This window comes from Schistocerca americana, chromosome 3 (assembly GCF_021461395.2).
Source record: "Schistocerca americana isolate TAMUIC-IGC-003095 chromosome 3, iqSchAmer2.1, whole genome shotgun sequence".
Classification (NCBI taxonomy): Eukaryota; Metazoa; Arthropoda; class Insecta; order Orthoptera; family Acrididae; genus Schistocerca; species Schistocerca americana.
Window position 1 is genome coordinate 164,297,813 of NC_060121.1, and position 19,497 is coordinate 164,317,309.

General features: G+C 40.5%; 1 protein-coding gene across 3 annotated transcripts in view; it reads right to left on the reverse strand.

The window, feature by feature from the left end:
* Window positions 1–19,497, reverse strand: part of LOC124605473 (mismatch repair endonuclease PMS2) — a 153,941-nt gene that overhangs the window by 32,423 nt on the left and 102,021 nt on the right. For 2 of the 3 annotated variants that reach the window (XM_047137181.1, XM_047137180.1), the window contains one exon: window positions 16,277–16,377. In XM_047137181.1, the coding sequence (XP_046993137.1) occupies window positions 16,277–16,377 (101 nt within the window). Of the gene's footprint in view, window positions 1–16,276; window positions 16,378–18,235; window positions 18,462–19,497 lie in introns of all 3 variants that reach the window. The other variant, XR_006978649.1, reaches the window with a different exon arrangement.

Genomic DNA, 19,497 nt, shown 5'->3' on the forward strand with positions numbered 1-19,497 from the left:
GCCCTTTCAAAATCTGTCTTGTCTTTCAAATATGCCCCATTCATTTATCTAACAATGGAAAATCCAGGATGGAATGTAATACTATTATGAAAAGGAAAGTTGTACTCACCGCATAGCAGAGTTGCAGATAGGCACAACAAAAAGACTGTCACAAAAAAAAGCTTTCAGCCAGTAAGGCCTTTGTCAAAAATAGACGACACACACACACACACACACACACACACACACACACACACACACACACACAACTGAGACTGCAGTTGCGTTTACATGAGTAAGTGTGTGTGTGTGTGTGTGTGTGAGAGAGAGAGAGATCTATTTTTGACGAAGGCCTTACTGGCTGAAAGCTTTATTTGCGACAGTCTTTTGTTGTGCCTACCTGTGACTGAGCATCTCCGCTATATGGTGAGTAGCAACTTCCCTTTTCACAGCGTTGTTAAAATTCATTTATCTTATTTTCATTAAAATATTCAATGGCTCTGCTTCCACTTTCAATTAAATCACATTATCGAACTGATATTAAGGTACTCCAGTGACACCATATCTCAAAACTTTCTCCTTTTTTAGGGGTGAGTAGTGAGTTGATGGGGGGTGGGGGGTGGGGTGGGGGTGGGGGTGGGGGGTGGGGGGTGGGGTGGGGGGGGAGAAGCTGGGGTATAGTACAGACCATGATACCTCCTGTAAGCTTTGACCAAAATGGTATCCTCATTCACAGAATGAAGAATGTACTGTGTATTACTTTTATAAGATAATTAAAAGGTATCACCATTTTACTGATTAGATACTATTATGTTATGAAGTATTATATTATGCAGTATTATGTTACATAGTGAGACAAAATTGGTTATATAAGGCACCAGAATAGATACTGTCAAAGAAATTGAAGCGCGAGCTTTGAAAATATCTTTGTACTTGGTTTATAGTTTTGATTCTTGTAGTCAAAATATATGATATGAAGCCTGCCATTAATTTTGTAAGTACAACTGTATGCGTGTAACACAACATGGCGAAAGTATGCTTCTGTGAAGATGGGATGAGTTTGTGGCTAAGTGTGTTAGAGATCATTTTTGGTGTTCTATAAGAAGGGGCACGTGATTTTCAAAATATTATTTGACTATGAAGCACAACTTATGACTTATTTGCTGCGCCTCCCCACTCCCTACCCCCATCCTGAGAACTGCTGTTAGGTATAGAGTTTGCAAGATTGGCATTAATAGAATTACAGTTATGTATTGGTTTTCTTTTTGTTGCTGTGTTGGTTCTTACCATAAAGGGGAAAAATAGGATGTGTGATGCAGTTATTGAAAGCGAAGTACCCAAATTTGGGAAAAATACGGTAGGCTGGTGGCACAATTCAGCTGAAGCATGGGTATGTGGGCAGTTGTCTCTGTTAAATGAAATGCTGACATGGTGTTTGAGGCTCCTGAAAACCACATTGAACAGTGTGTGTGTGTGTGTGTGTGTGTGTGTGTGTGAGAGACAGAGAGAGAGAGAGAGAGAGAGAGAGAGAGAGAGAGAGAGAGAGAGAGAGTGCACACGTGCCTGTGCCCAGCTGTGCAATTATCAGTAACCATGCTAAAATAATTACAAATGAATGTGGTTAAAATTTATAAAACATTAAAAAGAAGTCCAGTACAATCTTCCGTAATATTGCACTCACTATCTCCCAGTCTCATTGAAGTTCACTTGCACATTCACACTAACATGTAATCTTCAACAGACTGTCAATTTGGTCAAATGTTCCCAAATTTCCTTATGTAACACGGACAACACAAGAAAAAGGCTAAAATAATGACACAGGTATATGTGGCTGGATTATCACGTACAAGGTGGACAAAGCTGCCACCCTGATGAGACTATGAAAACTCCTCTCTAACATTTTAAGGAGCAAGCCAGACATTTAAGAGAATGTTAGGTCACACTACATTAATCTGGTATCCTTGGCTGCTATTTCTGCTAATTTGTTTCTCCGAATTCCCATGTACTGTAACTACCAAATTTGTGTGTGCATTGTTTCATAACTTGCACGTGAGGTTTGTGCTTGATTTGGCCACAAGAGCCCACGCAGCCTGCTAGTACAACACTACTGCATGTGCAGCCTGGAAGCTGAGCCCCCTGTTGGAACTAATGACTATACAGACCGCAATGCAAGGATCCACCACCCACTTGTGTGTTGTCCATTATATGTAAAGTGCTGGGCAACATGTAATAGGCTCCATAAAAATGGACACATTGCTTGTGTAACTCCCTTCCGAACCTGAGGGAGGATGGAACAAAAATGGATGAGAACAGTGTGTCAGGAGTGATGGTGTTTCCAAGCATGTTATACACTGAAGTGCATGTATTTAACAAACCACTGAGAATGCAAGTGGACATGGATACAGCAGCAATCTTGGTGAATTCTCAGTCTTATGTGGATTTGGATTCTTCCTCTCTGGCTTCCGTATCAAGGAGGCTGGTGAGTTACAACAAACAACAGATTCCCATTCTTGGACACTTTTTTTGCACCTGTGACTTACATTGCTGTCGTTCGTTCATTAACATTACTAGTTGAGGAGAATGCTTACACTGAAAATCTGTTTGGTTTGGACACTTTTAAGCTTTTTGGATTCTCCATTGATGGCAAAATGCATTTGGTTCCTGATCAAGTTGCATATCAACACTCAGATGCTCTCTGTACCAAATTTTCCTCTCTATTTTTTCCAGGGCTGGGACGTGCAACAGAATTTCAGGTTCATATTATGATGAAACAGTCTACACGCCCACATTTTTTCCAGACCTGTCCAATATCAGTAACTTTATGGGATCAAGTAAAGCAAAATTAGGATCATCATCAATCCCATGATGTTATTTGACTAATTTCTTCCAGGGAATGGTCAACACCATTGGTGATAGTATACAAACCTACAGGACCCTGCAGTGATTTTAAAAAATCAATTAATGCACAGACAATCATCAATACCTATTCTTTAACATGACCTGAAGAGCTGTTAACAAAATTATTGGGGGGGGGGGGGGGGGGCATTATCTTTCAGAGACTGACTAAGCAGATGCATATTTACAGCTGCTGCTAGACGAGGAATCTAAATGCCTTCTAATTATCAATACACCATTTGGGCTTTATCAAACCAGTATTTGCCTTTTGGTGTGGCAAGTGGACCGGCTGTTTTTCACACTTTCAAGAACAACTTATCACATCTGTCCCATGCTGTATCAATTATTTAGATGACATAGTAGTGTCTGGTGCCTCTACAGAGGAACATTTGCACAATCATCATACTCCCTAAACCATCTTCTATTTATTTGGGTTTTGAAGTGTCACATACTAGCATTAAACCACTACACCAGAATACTGATGCTATTGCCATGTTGTCGCACCCCATATCCACTGACGAATGACATACATTTTTAGGCAAAATTGTGTACTATTATGAATTCCTATCGGACGCTACTATTGTAACACAACCACTCCAAGCATTATTACTTAAAGATGTTGCTTTAGAGTGGTCTCTGGCTTGTCACTGGGCATTCAAGTTGCTGAAATCTAAGCTTTAGTCGGCCTCTTATTTGGCAACTTTTCAGCCAGGCTAATAGCTTGTGTTAACAACACATGCATCTCAGTTTGGCCTTCACGCCATTCTTGTTCATAGGTATGTGGACGGATCAGAACACCCTATTGCATGTGCCTCTAAAACCTTAAATTCAGTGCAACTGTGTTATTCTCAAATAGATAAAAAAGCTTGACCAATCACATAAGTTTTCTGTAAGGGTCTAAGTTTCACCTGATCACAGACCAAAAACTGCTTGTGTTTCTTTTTAATCTTTCAGCAGTCTTGTTGGACAAAGCCACACACTGCTTACAGTGGGGGGCTTTTGCCTGTCACAATACAATTATGAGATACATTTTCGACCTACGGCACAACGTGCAAATGCTGATGCCTTATCATGTTTGCCGATTGGTCTGGGTCCAGAATTTGATAAAGAGGCATTGTTTTGTTTTCATTTAGACATGGAAGCTAAAATGTTCTTGATGGTTTTCCAGTAAAATCCCAGTCACATTAGCTGCAGGTCCTGTTCTAAGTAAAGTTATTTCTTTTGTGCAACACAGCTGGCAAATAAACCTCCAGGCCATGCTCCTGATCCTCTAAGAACTTATTTTGAATTACAAAATTGTCTTTCTGTTTGGAATGGAGTTCTGCCATTAACTACAGAGGACACTGCTCCCTGGGTTGTAGCTCCATCTGCCCTTCAGTGTGAGGTTATGCATTTATTACACATGGACCACTGGGGTTTGTTATACACAAAAATGCTGCAAGCAGACATGTTTTTTGGCCAGGCATTGAAGGGAAAGAAGTGCGAGTGTTACAGCCTGCCCAGAGTGTGCCATCCATCACACAAGGAGTCATATCAGTTGAGGAATTTTGCAGTCTGATCATGTCTCATCTGCTCCAGTGCCCTCCAGATTGTGCATAATTCCCTTTTGGAGACTGCTTCAGCTAGTAAATGGATCCAGAGTTAGAAGTGCCTTGCTGGAATTGAGGTCATTCAGAATATCACTCTGAACAGAAACCACAAGGGCTAGAGAGCATAAGGGAGGTCTTTGGCTGAAGCTGACCCAGTAACGGTGTCAAAATGTGTGTGGCTGCTGGTGTTGTGGATACACAACACTCGAGACATCATGAGCCCATTTAAAACTCATGAGCCCATTTAAAACTCAAACCCCAGGGAAAGTACAGGATGGGTCACATAATACTTACATGCCTTTATTTCTCCCAGGAGGAAATAGTACAGGGCAGTTCTACTACAAGATCTTTGACAGTCCCATAATCTAATGAGTCTTGTGGTGGTAAGCATGGAGATCATACATCATTCTCCCATTTGAATTCCCAGTCAGTAAAAAGGGGTATAGCAGTGGGGCGATATGCATTATTCACAAACAGTACTACCCCTCCCTTGGTTCTCTTCCCAGTAAGGTCACTCTTGTGGTGAAGAATGTAGGTCCTTAGCACAAGGGCATCAGTGAATTTAATACGTTTTTCTTGCAAACTCAAGCACAGGCGACTTACATGCGCAATGAGTTTCAGTTCCTTTCATGTGTCCTGAAATGTTTATGCCCCACTACAATACGAGAGCCACCTTACCAGTGAGCTTTGTGTTTGTCTTTGCCTTAATCCTTCTGCAGTTGGGAAACTTAATGTGGATGGTGGATTGGATGAGAGACTTGGTGGTTCCACCAGACAAATTTCACAGTTCTATAATCTTTTGAAATATTGTCAGATCCATCAGATAAACTTGGTGTTGAATGATCTGACAGGTATGGACTAAGTCTCTTATATTTTGTTTCTTATTCCCTGTTTATCTCTTGGTGACGAAGGCGGTGATTTAACTACTGTACAAGCGCTATTAGATTTATCTTTGTCTGCCCTTTGTGTGGGTGCAGTTTCCTGTATACTATTCATAAGTAAAGGCTTCATTAATTGCTTGGAGCAGATAAGCTACTTTTTTGCTAATGAACTTCGATACAAGCACAAGCATTGACATGTACATATATTTTCTTTCTCAATAATTGCCTCGATCTGTGTCAACAGGCTAACTATTTCTGGCAGTTTTTTCACTGTTGTCACACATTACATTGCAAGGTAGGCAGTTTTGTCTTTTTCACTTTGCTGCAAGTATTAACCTTATCACTTTAATTTCTTGAATCTTTTTCTCTTCCAAGTAAATGTGACAATTCTGACTCCAAACAGCATTGATTCTATAACAATTAACATGAGGATGGAGATGTAAACATGGCGCCAAGTTCATGGTGTGCTTTGCCACAACTGCTGTAAGTTGCCTGACCCTAAAATGCCACTGTAATGTGTCCAGAATGCTTGCATTTAAATTACTGTAAAAGGTTTGGTATGTAGCAATGGACTCATAAGCAGATAAAACCTGCCTTGACCTACCCTAGGAAAAACAAACATATTAAAACTCAAAATAAATGGAGCTGTTTTTTATAGTTCCCCACTGACCTTTCTTTATGTCACATACACAGTGTATTCATCAGTCTCCCATTCTTCCTTCAGGTCATTGGCGTCTAGGTCGATAACACCTTTGGTAAAATTTAATATTTTCTGTAACTTTGTCATGATCGGATATTCACCAAGTCAGTGTTCCTGGATACAAGGTTGCAGTTTCCACTAGTTGCGTCCCATTTCATGGAAGTTTCAGCAATTTCAGTGTAGCTAACATACTACGGAAAGGTGACAACTATTCTAAAGCACTATCTTCCTCCTTATGATAAAAAACACATTACAGCAGTTGATCTATGTTCTGTTACTATTATTATGTCTCATCTTACATAGTATGAGTTCAGGATGGCTGAACTAAGACTTTTCTTAGTTGGCTGAGTGTTAATACCACATAACCTATCCACATTGCTGTGATTGTAGGCTACATATCCTCATGTTCCATAAGGTTAAGCCAAGATCCTCAATTCCTGTGACATACAGTATTCAACATTCACAGCATAGTTGTCACTGAAGCATGCAACGAGCTTACATTTGCATATGGCTGGCAATGTAAACTACACCTCAGCTCTGGAACCTTACCCAGTCAATGGGGAATGAGCTCCCTGAGGTGCTCGCAATTTGATACAATCCAGCAGGTGAGTGTGGCTTGCCAACTGCCACAGGCCTTGTGAACAATAATCACATAGTTTAGAAGTGATTGATAGGAGAAGGTGGACTCTTTACTTGTAAATAATAATAATGCCTTTGTCTGTGCTTTGGTTTTCTAGCATCAAAATCCTTCCCAAGATCATTCCCAACCCTCCTAAACTGGTGTTCCATCACCCACCCAACCTCCACAACTTTCTAGTCCATCCCTATGCCACCCCAAACTGAGCCTGTGGCTGGAGGGAAGACCCAGATGCAAGACCTGCCCAATCCACCCACCCAGCACTTCCTATTGCAGTTCTGTCACAGGCTTATCCTGCTCCATCAGAGGCTGGGCCACCTGTGAAACCAGCCACGTCATATACCAGTTATACTGCAATCACTGTACAGTTTTCTATACTGCTATGACTACCAACTGGCTGTCCAGCAGAATGAATTGCCACTGCCAAACTGTGGCCAAGAGCAAAGTAGACCACCCTGTGGCTTAACATGCTTTATTTCTGTGGATACTTCACAACCTGGGACATCTGAGGCCTCCCCTCCTCCACCACTTTTCTGAACTAAGCATATGGAAGCTATCTTTAAAACACGTTCTCCACTTCTGAAATCACCCCGGCTTCAACTTATGGTAACCTACTGCCCCACACCCTCCATCCAACAGTTTCCACTTCCTCTGTCCTACCACATCCTCCCATTTCATGTCCCCTTGCCACTCTCTACCAATGCATCCAATGGTTTTTCCCCCTGCTCCATTCCTCTCCTTTTCCACCCCCTTCCCCTCCCCACAGCCTCACGTTGCTGTGCCTGGCAGCCTTCTTCTTCTGCCACCAACTACTCCCTGTGCTCTCCACCAGGTAGCATTGATTTCCCTCCCCCCACCCACCCCTCTCCCTTCCCCGTCCCACTCCACATTGCTGCTCCTGTTCGATGTGACACAATTGCAATGTGGCTGGAGCAGCTGGAGATAGTAATCATGAGCATGGAGCCTCACGTTGCTGTGCCTGGCAGCCTTCTTCTTCTGCCACCAACTACTCCCTGTGCTCTCCACCAGGTAGCATTGATTTCCCTCCCCCCACCCACCCCTCTCCCTTCCCCGTCCCACTCCACATTGCTGCTCCTGTTCGATGTGACACAATTGCAATGTGGCTGGAGCAGCTGGAGATAGTAATCATGAGCATGAGGTGTGCTTACTTGTGTGAATGTGAGTGAATTTGTGTGTGTGTGTGTGTGTGTGTGTGTGTGTGTGTGTGTTGTGTGTGTATTTTCCTTTCTGAAGAAGATTTTGGATGAAGGCTCAAATGTGGAATAGTCCTTTTATCATGCCTGTCTGGAGCTTAACATGTCATCTTTATTGTGAGTAGCAACCTCATCTTTTCTTAAAAGTGTTAATAATAATACTGAGCTTACAGAAAAGGGGAGGGGGGAGATTTCAGGAACACTATTGTGGCGGACGTGGGGGAAATCAACAGTATCTCTGGGTGGACAAGGTTGGGACTATCATCTAGATGAATGTATTTTGAGGGAAAGTGCGTCACATGAAACATTTTCATGAAACAGGTCAATAAAATTTATATTCCCAAAATCAAAAACTACAGTATTATATCTCTAAAAATTAGTAGAAATGTAATTATGTGAAAGGAGTGAAATGTAATAAATGCAAGAAGGAAAGTGTGTCTGCTTCTGCTAACTCTTTTTATCTAAATTTATAGTTTAATGACATTGCTTTTGTATTTTAGTGTATTTCATACTCAGTACTAAAATTTTCTGGTTATAAGTCCATGTTTCTTTTATATGGCATTGACTACAATGTTTTATTGTTATTTCTTAAGTGATGAAGTTGTTTTTTATTTTTATGTGTTTAATATTTTCTAAAGCATTAGGCCTGGGGATATGGGAAGATTGGAGCTGGATTACATCATGGTCAGAAACAGACTCTGAGATCAGATATGGGATTGTAAGGCACAGACATGAATCACATTTAGTGGTGATGAAAGGTAGACTGGAGTTTAAGAGAATTGTAGGGTTGAATCAGTAGGGAAGTGGGATACTAGTGTACTGAGGAATGATGAGACATGTTTGGAGTTCATTAAAGACATCAATACTGTGATACTGTAGGCAGTTCAGCAGAAGAGTGGATATCTCATTTTTTTAATAAAATAAAATAGAAAAAGGGGGAGGCAACTACATGTGTTGGAAAGACAAACAAAGCTAGTAGGAACATAACAGATGAAATATTTCAGTTTATCAATGGGTGAAAGTAAGTACAAAAATGTCAAAGGAAAGCCAGGAATACAGCAATATAAATCTCTGGAATACAATAAATAGGAAGTTCAGGAAAGCAAGGGCAAAATGGCTGCAGTAAACATGAGGGAAAAAAAATAAAAAAAATAAAAAGGGATCATCTGAAGGACTGAAACGCCATACAGAAAGTGTGAAGATATTAAAAGCAAGGGCTGCAACATTAAGAGTGCAATTGTAATACCACAGTTCAAATGCAGAGAAGAGAGTAGATATGTGGAAAGAATACAGTGAAGGCCTCTTTTGGGGGCCAGGTCTGAGGCTTGATATAAGAAGTAATTAGAAATTCGAGTCAATATGGAAAAGACAGGGTATCCAGTATTAAAGTCACAATTTGAAAGAGCTCTGGAAGGCTTGAGACTACAGAAAAAAGCAAGAGGTATAGACAACATTCCATTGGAATTTCTAAAATCATTGAGGAAAATGGCAACCAAATGACTATTTAAGTTGGTGCATAGAATCTATGGACTGGTGACGTACCATCAGACTTTTGGAAAAATAACATCCATTCAATTTCGAAGACAGGAAGAGCACTTGAGATCAAGAACAACTGCACAATGAGCTTAAGAGCTTATGCTTCTGAATTGATGACAAGAGTAACATACAAAAGAATGTAAACAAATTGAGGGCAAGTAAAAGCACCAGAGACTTGGCCACTTGATAATGGAAGAAAGACTGAAAAAAATTAAGACATATTTATAGGATTTGTTGGCCTGGAAAAAGTGTTCAACATTGTAAAATGGTGCAAGATGTTTGAAATTCTGAGAAAAATAGCAGTAAGATGCAGGGAAAGACAAGTAATATACAATATGTACAAGAAGCAAGAGGGACAATAAGACTGGAAACCAAGAATGAAGTGCTCAGATTAAAAAGCGTGCAAGACAGGAATGCAGTCTCTTGCCCCGGCTGTTCAATCTATATGTTGTAGAAGCAATGATGGAAGTAAACGAAAGGTTCAAGAGCATGATTAAAATTCAGGGTGACAAGATATTAATGATAAGATTTGCTGGTGACATTGCTATCCTCAGTGAAGGTGAAGAATTACAAGCTCTGTTGACTGGAATAATCAGTCAAATGAGTACAGAATATGGATTGAGAAGTAGAATAAATGAGAATAATGAGAAATTCAACATCAAAAGTGGTATCACAAAGTAGGTGAACTTAAAGAACTCTGCTATCTTGGAAGCAAAATAGCTAATGACAGACGAACCAAGGAGGACATAAAAAGCAGACTAGCACAGGTGAAGGGTGCATTCCTGGCCACAAACGTCCACTAGTATGAAACAAAGGCCTTAAATTGAGGAAGAAATTTCTGACAATGTACTTTTTGAAGTGCAACACTGTGTGTTGTGAATCATGATTTGTGGGAAAACCGCAACAGAAGAGAATCAAAATGTTTGAGATGTGGTGCTATAGAAGAATGTTGAAAATTAGATGGACAGATAAGATATGGAAAACACTGACAGGATGATAGGAAACATATTAAGACATCAGGCAATAACTTCCTTGGTACTACAGGGGCCTGTAGTGTAAAAACTATAGAGGAAGACAGATACTGGAATATATTCAACAAATAATAGAGGACATATGGCACAAGTGCTACTCTGAGGTGATGAAAACGATGGCAAAGAAGAGAGGAAAAGTGGGAGAGTGGGGGGGGGGGGGGGGGGAGGGAGGGAGGGGGGGAGAGAGAGAGAGAGAGAGAGAGAGAGAGAGAGAGAGAGAGAGAGAGAGAGAGAGAGAGAGAGAATGTTTTAGGGAATTGTTTTGCAATTTGATTTCTCAGAAATTACTCCATGGGAAGAATTAATTTAATTTATGTGTTGTTATGTAAGGCATTGTCAAATTGATAAATGTAGCTGAAATAATAAAATGAAAATAATTGCTCGTTATGCATTTTGTATCCCTAATTGCTTCTATGTAGCCGTAGTTCATATCATGATACATGAGATTCTATGAAATCACATTATTAGCCTTTGCAGTTGGCATTTATGTATCTAATTCAGAACTTGTGCTGTACAGCAGAAGTTAAAGTGTAAATATTGGATGAAACAAAGGTAACAATTCACCATATAACTGAGACTTTGAGCCATCAACAGGGATGTAAATGAGACTGAGAACATTGCTAACTTTTGGATGAATCCCTCTTCAGAGATAATACATCCACAAACATACACACGCTTGGCAACATTCCATGTGTATATGTATTCTGTTAGCTCTGAAGAAAGATTCATATAAAAGCTTAACAACATTCTCAGTTTTGTTCATGTGCTTATCAATTAATCAACTTCTAAATTATATTGTGAGTGAAATTTCCTGCCAGATTAAAACTGTGTGCTGGGCCAAGACTCGAACTTCGGGCCTTCGCTTTTCGTGGGCAAGTGCTCTACCAACTCAACTACCCAAACAAGACTCATGACCCATCCTCACCACTTTACTACTGCCACTAGGTTACCTCCTACCTTCCAAACTTCACAAAAGCTCTCCTACAAAAGTTGCAGGACTGTCACTCCTGGAAGAAAGACTATTGTGGAAACATGGCTTAGTAACAACCTAGAGGATGTTTCCAGAACAAAATTTTCACTCTGCAGTGGAATGTGCAATGATATGAAACTCTCTGGTAGGTTAAAACTGTGTGCAGGAACAAGACTTGTACACAGGACCTTTGCCTGTCACGGGTTAAGGGCTCTACCAACTGAGCGACCCAAGCATAGGACCCCTTCTCCCAGCTTTACTTCCGTCAGTATCTCGGCTCTTACCTTCCAAACTTTAATTTGCTAGTAAGTTTCATATCAGCACACATTCCACTGCAGAGTGAAAATTTTATTCTGGAAACATTCCCCACATTCTGACTAAGCCAGGTTTCCACAATATCTACATCTACATCTACAGCCACACTCCACAAGCCACCTTACAGCGTGTGACGGAGGGTACTTTGAGTACCTCTATCGGTTCTCCCTTCTATTCCATTCTCATATTGTTCGTGGAAAGAAGGATTGTCGGTATGCCTCTGTGTGGGCTCTAATCTCTCTGATTTTATCCTCATGGTCTCTTCGCGAGATATACGTAGGAGGGAGCAACATACTGCTTGACTCCTCGGTGAAGGTATGTTCTCGAAACTTCAACAAAAGCCCGTACCGAGCTAATGAGGATCTCTCCTGCATGGTCTTCCACTGGAGTTTATCTATCATCTCCGTAATGCTTTCGCGATTACTAAATGATCCTGTAACGAAGCACACTGCTCTCCATTGGATCTTCTCTATCTCTTCTATCAACCCTATCTGGTACGGATCCCACACTGCTGAGCAGTATTCAAGCAGTGGGCGAACAAGCGTACTGTAACCTACTTCCTTTGTTTTCGGATTGCATTTCCTTAGGATTCTTTCAATGAATCTCAGTCTGGCATCTACTTTACCAACGATCAACTTTATATGATCATTCCATTTTAAATCACTCCTAATACATACTCCCAGATAATTTATGGAATTAACTGCTTACAGTTGCTGACCTGCTACATTATAGCTAAATGATAAGGAATCTTTCTTTCTATGTATTCACAGCACATTACACTTGTCTACATTGAGATTCAATTGCCATTCCCTGCACCATGCGTCAATTCGCTGCAGATCCTCCTGCATTTCAGTACAATTTTCTATTCCAGAATGAGATTTGCACTCTGCAGCGGAGTGTGCGCTGATATGAAACTTTCTGGCAGATTAAAACTGTGTGCCCGACCGAGACTCGAACTCGGGACCTTTGCCTTTCGCGGGCAAGTGCTCTACCAACTGAGCTACCGAAGCACGACTCACGCCCGGTACCCACAGCTTTAGAGCACTTGCCCGCGAAAGGCAAAGGTCCCGAGTTCGAGTCTCAGTCGGGCACACAGTTTTAATCTGCCAGGAAGTTTCAATTTTCTATTGTTACAACCTCTCGATATACCACCGTATCATCCGCAAAAAGCCTCAGTGAACTTCCGATGTCAGCCACAAGGTCATTTATGTATATTCTGAATAGCAACGGCCCTACGGCACTCCCCTGTGGCACACCTGAAATCACTCTTACTTCAGAAGACTTCTCTCCATTGAGAATGGCATGATGCATTCTGTTATCTAGGAACTCTTCAATCCAATCACACAATTGGTCTGATAGTTCATATGCCCTTACTTTGTTCATTAAACGACTGTGGGGAACTGTATTGAACGCCTTGCGGAAGTCAAGAAACATGGCATCTACCTGGGAACCCGTGTCTATGGCCCTCCGAGTCTCGTGGACGAATAGCGCGAGCTGGGTTTCACACGATCGTCTTTTTCAAAACCCATGCTGATTCCTACAGAGTAGATTTCTAGTCTCCAGAAAAGTCATTATACTCAAACATAATACGTGTTCCAGAATTCTACAACTGATAGACGTTAGAGATATAGGTCTATAGTTCTGCACATCTGTTCGACGTCCCTTCTTGAAAACGGGGATGACCTATGCCCTTTTCCAATCCATTGGAACGCTTCGCTCTTCTAGAGACACGGTACACCGCTGCAAGAAGGGAGGCAAGTTCCTTCGCGTACTCTGTGTAAAATCGAACTGGTATCCCATCAGGTCCAGCGGCCTTTTCTTCCAGGAGTGCTCGTCCTGAAGTTTTGCAGGAGAACTTAAAAATGAAAGGCAGCAGGTAAGATACTGGCAGAAGTAAATCTTTGAGGCAGTTTGACTCGTGCTTGGGTGGCTCTGTTGGTACAGCAGTTGCCCATGAAAGGCAACGATCCCAAGTTCAAGTCTTGGTCTGGAACGCATTTTCAATCTGCCAAGAAGTTTTGGATCACTACACACTTCAGTGCGCAGCAAAAATTTGATTTTGAATACTGTAAGTTGTTAGCTTTCCATTATTTATATTCCATCAGGTGCTATCCACAATTTTTGGAGACATACCCCTTTCTTGACAGAAACTAAGGAAACTGCAGTAGAACTTGTAAGGCTTGACATGAACAAATTATGCCAGTAATTATACCATATGTTGATTTGGCACAACAGTAACATCCAGGGAAGCACATGGTTACAGTAATTTGCCCAGAATTGTTTGAGTCTCCATATGAAGGTGATCTATTTACGTTTCCTAAATCCAGTCAAGCTATCTTCAACCGAGAGCCGGTTCAAGAACTTTTTTCCACAGAAGCAGCAACCGATTTGAATCCCCCCCCCCCCCCCCCTCCCTCATACACTAATTGCCTTTCCTTGAAATTTTACTCATGTAAAATATAATAATCTCTCTCCGTAGCTGATTGGTGACATTAAAGCTTCTCACGCAGTGGACTTGTGTTCAATTATTGATGACAGCACCAATTTAAACTACAATGGCTGTCATTGGAATGATGTCAGATGAAAATTTTTCCATTGAGCTTTGAATCACACTGGATTTACTATTTATTTATCTATAAATATTACAATTAAATTTTGTTGTTATTTACACTGGGTGGATCAAAATTTTAATAGCGAAAACTGGCACATCTACAAGTATACAGTAACAAAACAAAAGTTCTAGGAAACACGAGTCCGCAAATGAGCTGTTTCAAGATAATTGTGAATATGTGGTTACAAACACCACTAACTTCAGTATGAAATATTGTCCTAATTTGTACAAATGTAGTTGAAATGTAAACTTTCTGATTAAGTCCCCATGTAATTGTGCTCAAATTTCATTCACGGCCGGCCTAGCCTTGAACAACATTGGAGCACTGTGGTATGCTCATGATGTGGCACAGGTCTATTTTGCTGCTGATGTAAGACATACATCACACCATTATGGTCTAAGATGTGTAGGTTTAACAGTGAGCACAGCCTATATTTTAGCCTCTAAGGTTTCCTGACCTCAGTCTTTTGGATTCTTCTGTCTGTGTTTATATCAAAACTATAGTGTGCGGCACTCATTTGATAAGGTTGAAGAACTGGAGTGGTGAGTTGTACAGTCTTATCAAGATTTTATGAGATGATCTGGGTGGGTCTGAAAAAATTCATAACTTGCTGCAGAGATGAGTATAGTGCAGTAATACAGGCTCAAAATGTGAGGCCGACATATTGACCTTGTTAGAGCAGGTGTTGGGTGAAATTTAAAATTTACATTTAAAATACATTTCTATTAACTACGATAATATTTGATACTGAAGTCAGTTGCGATTTGCAACCATACATTAAAAATTATTATGCAAACAAAACATTTGTGGACCCATGTTTATTGAGTTTGGCTTGTGTTATAGTTTGTATGCTTTCTGTTGTGGCTGTGCCCTCCTGTCATGCGTTGTGGTCCCTGGTTGGATGAGGAGAGGGTGGTATGATATAGCGGGTGGCCAGTTTCCTCTCACTACAACACAAAATGCACACGTGGTTAAAATACGCTTCATTTCAGGAACCAACTGAGTACTTAACTTCAATGATGTCCAACGTGTACTAATTTCTGAAACTTGTCCGTGTCCATATCACAACTATATACAATGACTAACGTTCCCGCATAGCTACCTAATGTGTGAGGCGACGACTATCGCTGTGGAAGGCTAGAGCACCGCGTGACGTAATGAGGTGCAATGAAAACTGAGTCCAGATGCAACGTACTTAGGTTGACCGATTGAGACAGGTTGGTTGGCGACGATGGTAGCTTATGTGCACACTGCCCAGGGGGCTTTATCGGCACATAGCCTGGGTGTGTGTCTTGGTCTTCTCTTGCCATAGGCACACTTAGTTCAGCGCCTGCTATACAATGTCTCCTAGTGGCGACTGGTGCACTAGCAAAGGCGTACGCCAGCACATTTTCACCTGTGTCAGTTTTCACTGCTAATTACTGTAAGCTCCATGTACGAATTGTGCAATTTGGTGCCTCTAGTGCCCCTTAAACTAGCCCTGCTTCTAACCTTTCATTCTTTACTGAAAATTTTATCAGTTTTCTGTCTACCACTAGATGCTTTTTAACCGTAATACATATATTATGTATTATCCCTGTCTTGTACAAAATATGCAGCACAGAACCAATAAATTTCATGTGAGTGTGAATTGTGTTACAGACATTATTCCTCCATACTGGTAGTAAATTTAAGTCACAATTTTCAGGTATATATGTATGAAAACTTAAACTTTATAAAAAAACAGGTAAAGTAGAGGTCATAATAGACTACATGTGAAATTAACTATTTAAAATAATGTGGAGAAGAAATGAGACATTAGCTCTGCATTTGCTGTGATAGTTTATTATAAAATTGAAATTATAAGTATCGAATTCCACAGCCATCTATAGATACTTACACACATAAAATAAATATTACATGCATTACAGTACTTACCTGTTTCATCAATAATAAATTCAAAACCATTTCTATTGAAAATGTCCAAATTTTCAATGAGTAAACATTCCTTAATATAAGTGAGATCTAACTTCTGTGGCCTGCAAAGAAATGACACAATATTCAAGTAAAAAAATATGAGTCACTATAGATATTATTAAAACCATAAACTCATTTAAATTAGTTATTATTACCTTAACATGTACCACACTCAAAACAGGAAAATGACAATATCAGTACACTATTTTTATTAAGTCCTCACAAAAAATCACAGAAACCAATATATGACATTACAAGACACTGGGAATTGCACTTGAATGACAGTAAAAGTTGTTATTGGACAAACAAAAGGAGAAAATCATTCACAAATCATATACAGCATTTATTGGTTCGCATTTAAAATGTCAAAGAGCATAACTTTAAAGAGGCTACAGGATTCCAGGGCATTGTTATGTCATAAGAAAGAGAGGATGAGACATCCCTTAATCATATGAAACCAAGAGTCATGTGAAAGATAGTATTTTAATGAAGAGCTACCTTGGATTACATATAGAAAACACATGTGAATTATCACGACAAAAATCTGTTGTCAGATGTCGAAGTGTCTGGACTGTCTTCAGAGAAATCAAACATGTGGCTGCATTTATGCTTGCCTGTACCAACCCACGGTGTGTGACCAGCTGGGCAACATAGCTGCGCCCAGACTATGTCAACCTCAGCCTTGGAGTCTTCATCGTAACTATGTCATTGTTGCCACTGGTGCCATCGAAATCCACAACCACTGCCTAATTGCTCAGAACTTATCACCCAACACTCTGCCACAGTCTCTACAAGACTGCTCACCATTGCCAGAGTCTGTCAGCTGCGCACCAACACACTCCAGCCAACAGTTCAGAGTTATGTTCTGGGCAGCACCACAACCTAACGCAATGGCAGAAGATGCCCCATGCCACACAGCATCAGAGTCATGTGCGGTGCTATGGACGCAACTGACAACTTAGTCCGAGGATGCCTGTGATGCCAGGTCAGCACACCACCACCCGAGCAGTGCGTATTGTCCACATGGATGTCTTCTTTGCCTGCTACTACAAGGGCGGAATATTATGAGATAATGCCAAATGTGCCAAAGAAGAGGGAGCACTCAGGAGACAGCATAATTAGAAAAGGAACTGTTTTGTACTAACCACTGGTTTGCTGCAACTTCTCCACCTGTCACATTTGTTTCTCAAACTATCTACAAATCCCACAATACTCCAGGAAGATTCAAGCATGTCCTGACAAGCAAGAACTGTATGTTTCATTCCTATTTCTCGACAGCTACATTGGACCCACTATGTTTTCATCCCCAGTGAGGAACATCTTACTTTTGCACCATTACATTTTGGTGATGGAAGCAGGAAGAAGAAGACACACATCATTCCAGTGGTAGAAGACTGCAAGTGGTGGTTCAACTGGGACAGCAACATACGTGAGAAGCAGCAAAGACTCTTCAGTTGTGGGATCCGTACTTCCGGTACCTTTGTTCCGTGTCTAGTGTGGCACTGTTTTGATTTAGCCCTTCAGATTGACAGCATTTTCCGTAGTTTGCTGCTGGCAAGTGTAGCTTTTCTCTCTGGTTTGTAAATATTTATCTGGCCATGCACTGTGGGCATTGAGCAGAGCAATGAGGACAGACGTGGTTGCTCAGCAGGAGAGCAAGGAGTTGAGAGTGGGCTTGTTAATATGTGGCCATCCACATGCACTGAGTTATTGAAGATCTGCAAAACTGAGCAGTTTTGAGGCACTGCAGCCTGTGGCTTATGCATTTGCTGATAGTGTGACCATGTTCCAGGTATGACAGACATATGGAAGTATATTGTGGCCACAAGATACACGTTACTGATTGTGACAAGCAACATTCAATTCTGAACAGCTACATTAATCTGATGAATGCTATAACTGCCATTATCAAACACCCACCTATACTGATGAACTGGTGGCCCACAGTGGTTGATGTTTGCTGTATAATTCCACAGACCTTCAATGAATTTGTATTGTCATTGGTCAGTTGGCTTGCTGTTTCTGATACTGAGGTGTTTGAGGTTAGTTCCTGTGCTGTTTCTGTGCCTTTTATGTGCCAGTGGACTGAGGTTTGAGTACCAAGGTGTATGTAATGCCAGTATTTAGATGGTAAACATCCAGGCTCCTGCAAAAGGGAAGCTTCATTCTTAATTGTTTTAAATTGTATTTCTGTCCTTACTGTTATTAATTGGTTTTAATTGTATCCATAGTAAATTTCTGATTCATTTAGTTTCATTATAGTTCTGAAATTTCTTGCACTGCACAGTGCTATTTATAATAAATACTACCTTAACATTCCTGTTTTTAATTATTTTTGATGTAATATTATGTGCCTGAAGCATGCTATTCAATTTAATAAATGTAACTTATTTTTTTGGACAAATCAAATTCTGCCAGTACGTTTCTCTCTGGCACTTTAGAATTTGTGCCACAGTCATCGACCAAAGCAGTTCCTCTGCCTGTTTCACCCTTTGTCTATCAGCAATGTTTTGAACACTACTATCGGGTGGTAGGGAGACACTCAAGGACCAATCATCCTTGAGAGCTTCAACTATTTCTGTCGAAGCCTTAAATTAATAAATCAGAAACAAATCTACCTCATCAGAATTAATATCCAACCCTCCACCCACAACATATAACCATATCTTGGTTCAAAATTTATAGTTCCTTGGCACTACTTACTTATGTTATCAATAAATTGACATATATTGTATTGATAACCCAAACTCAATCAGTTGAATCCACCCTTTTATCCTAAAGGGCCTAGTTCATGTAACATTATCCATGAAGCCTTGTATCTTTGTTGTTCAATATGTTGGATGCATACTTGTTGTAGTATTTGGTAATGGCCTGAAGACAGAACACCGAACAGTAACAAGTATGCAAAAGGACATTCAGCCCCATGCATACAGTCACACAATGTGATTTGTTGGCTTTGCCATCAAGAAGGTCATCACGTAAGCCACCTCTGGGAGTGTGGGAAACTGAGGGTGCTGAGGGGATTTACAAATTTTTAAAAGTAGAATAAGAACTGTAAATATTTAAAATTTAGGTAACAGGTTAGATGAGCTTTTAGGTTAGACTTAGAATATGTGAATTTGGAACCCAGCATGTTTAATAGTGAGGTAGATGTAACCAGTGATAGTTCAGATTTTCTGTCT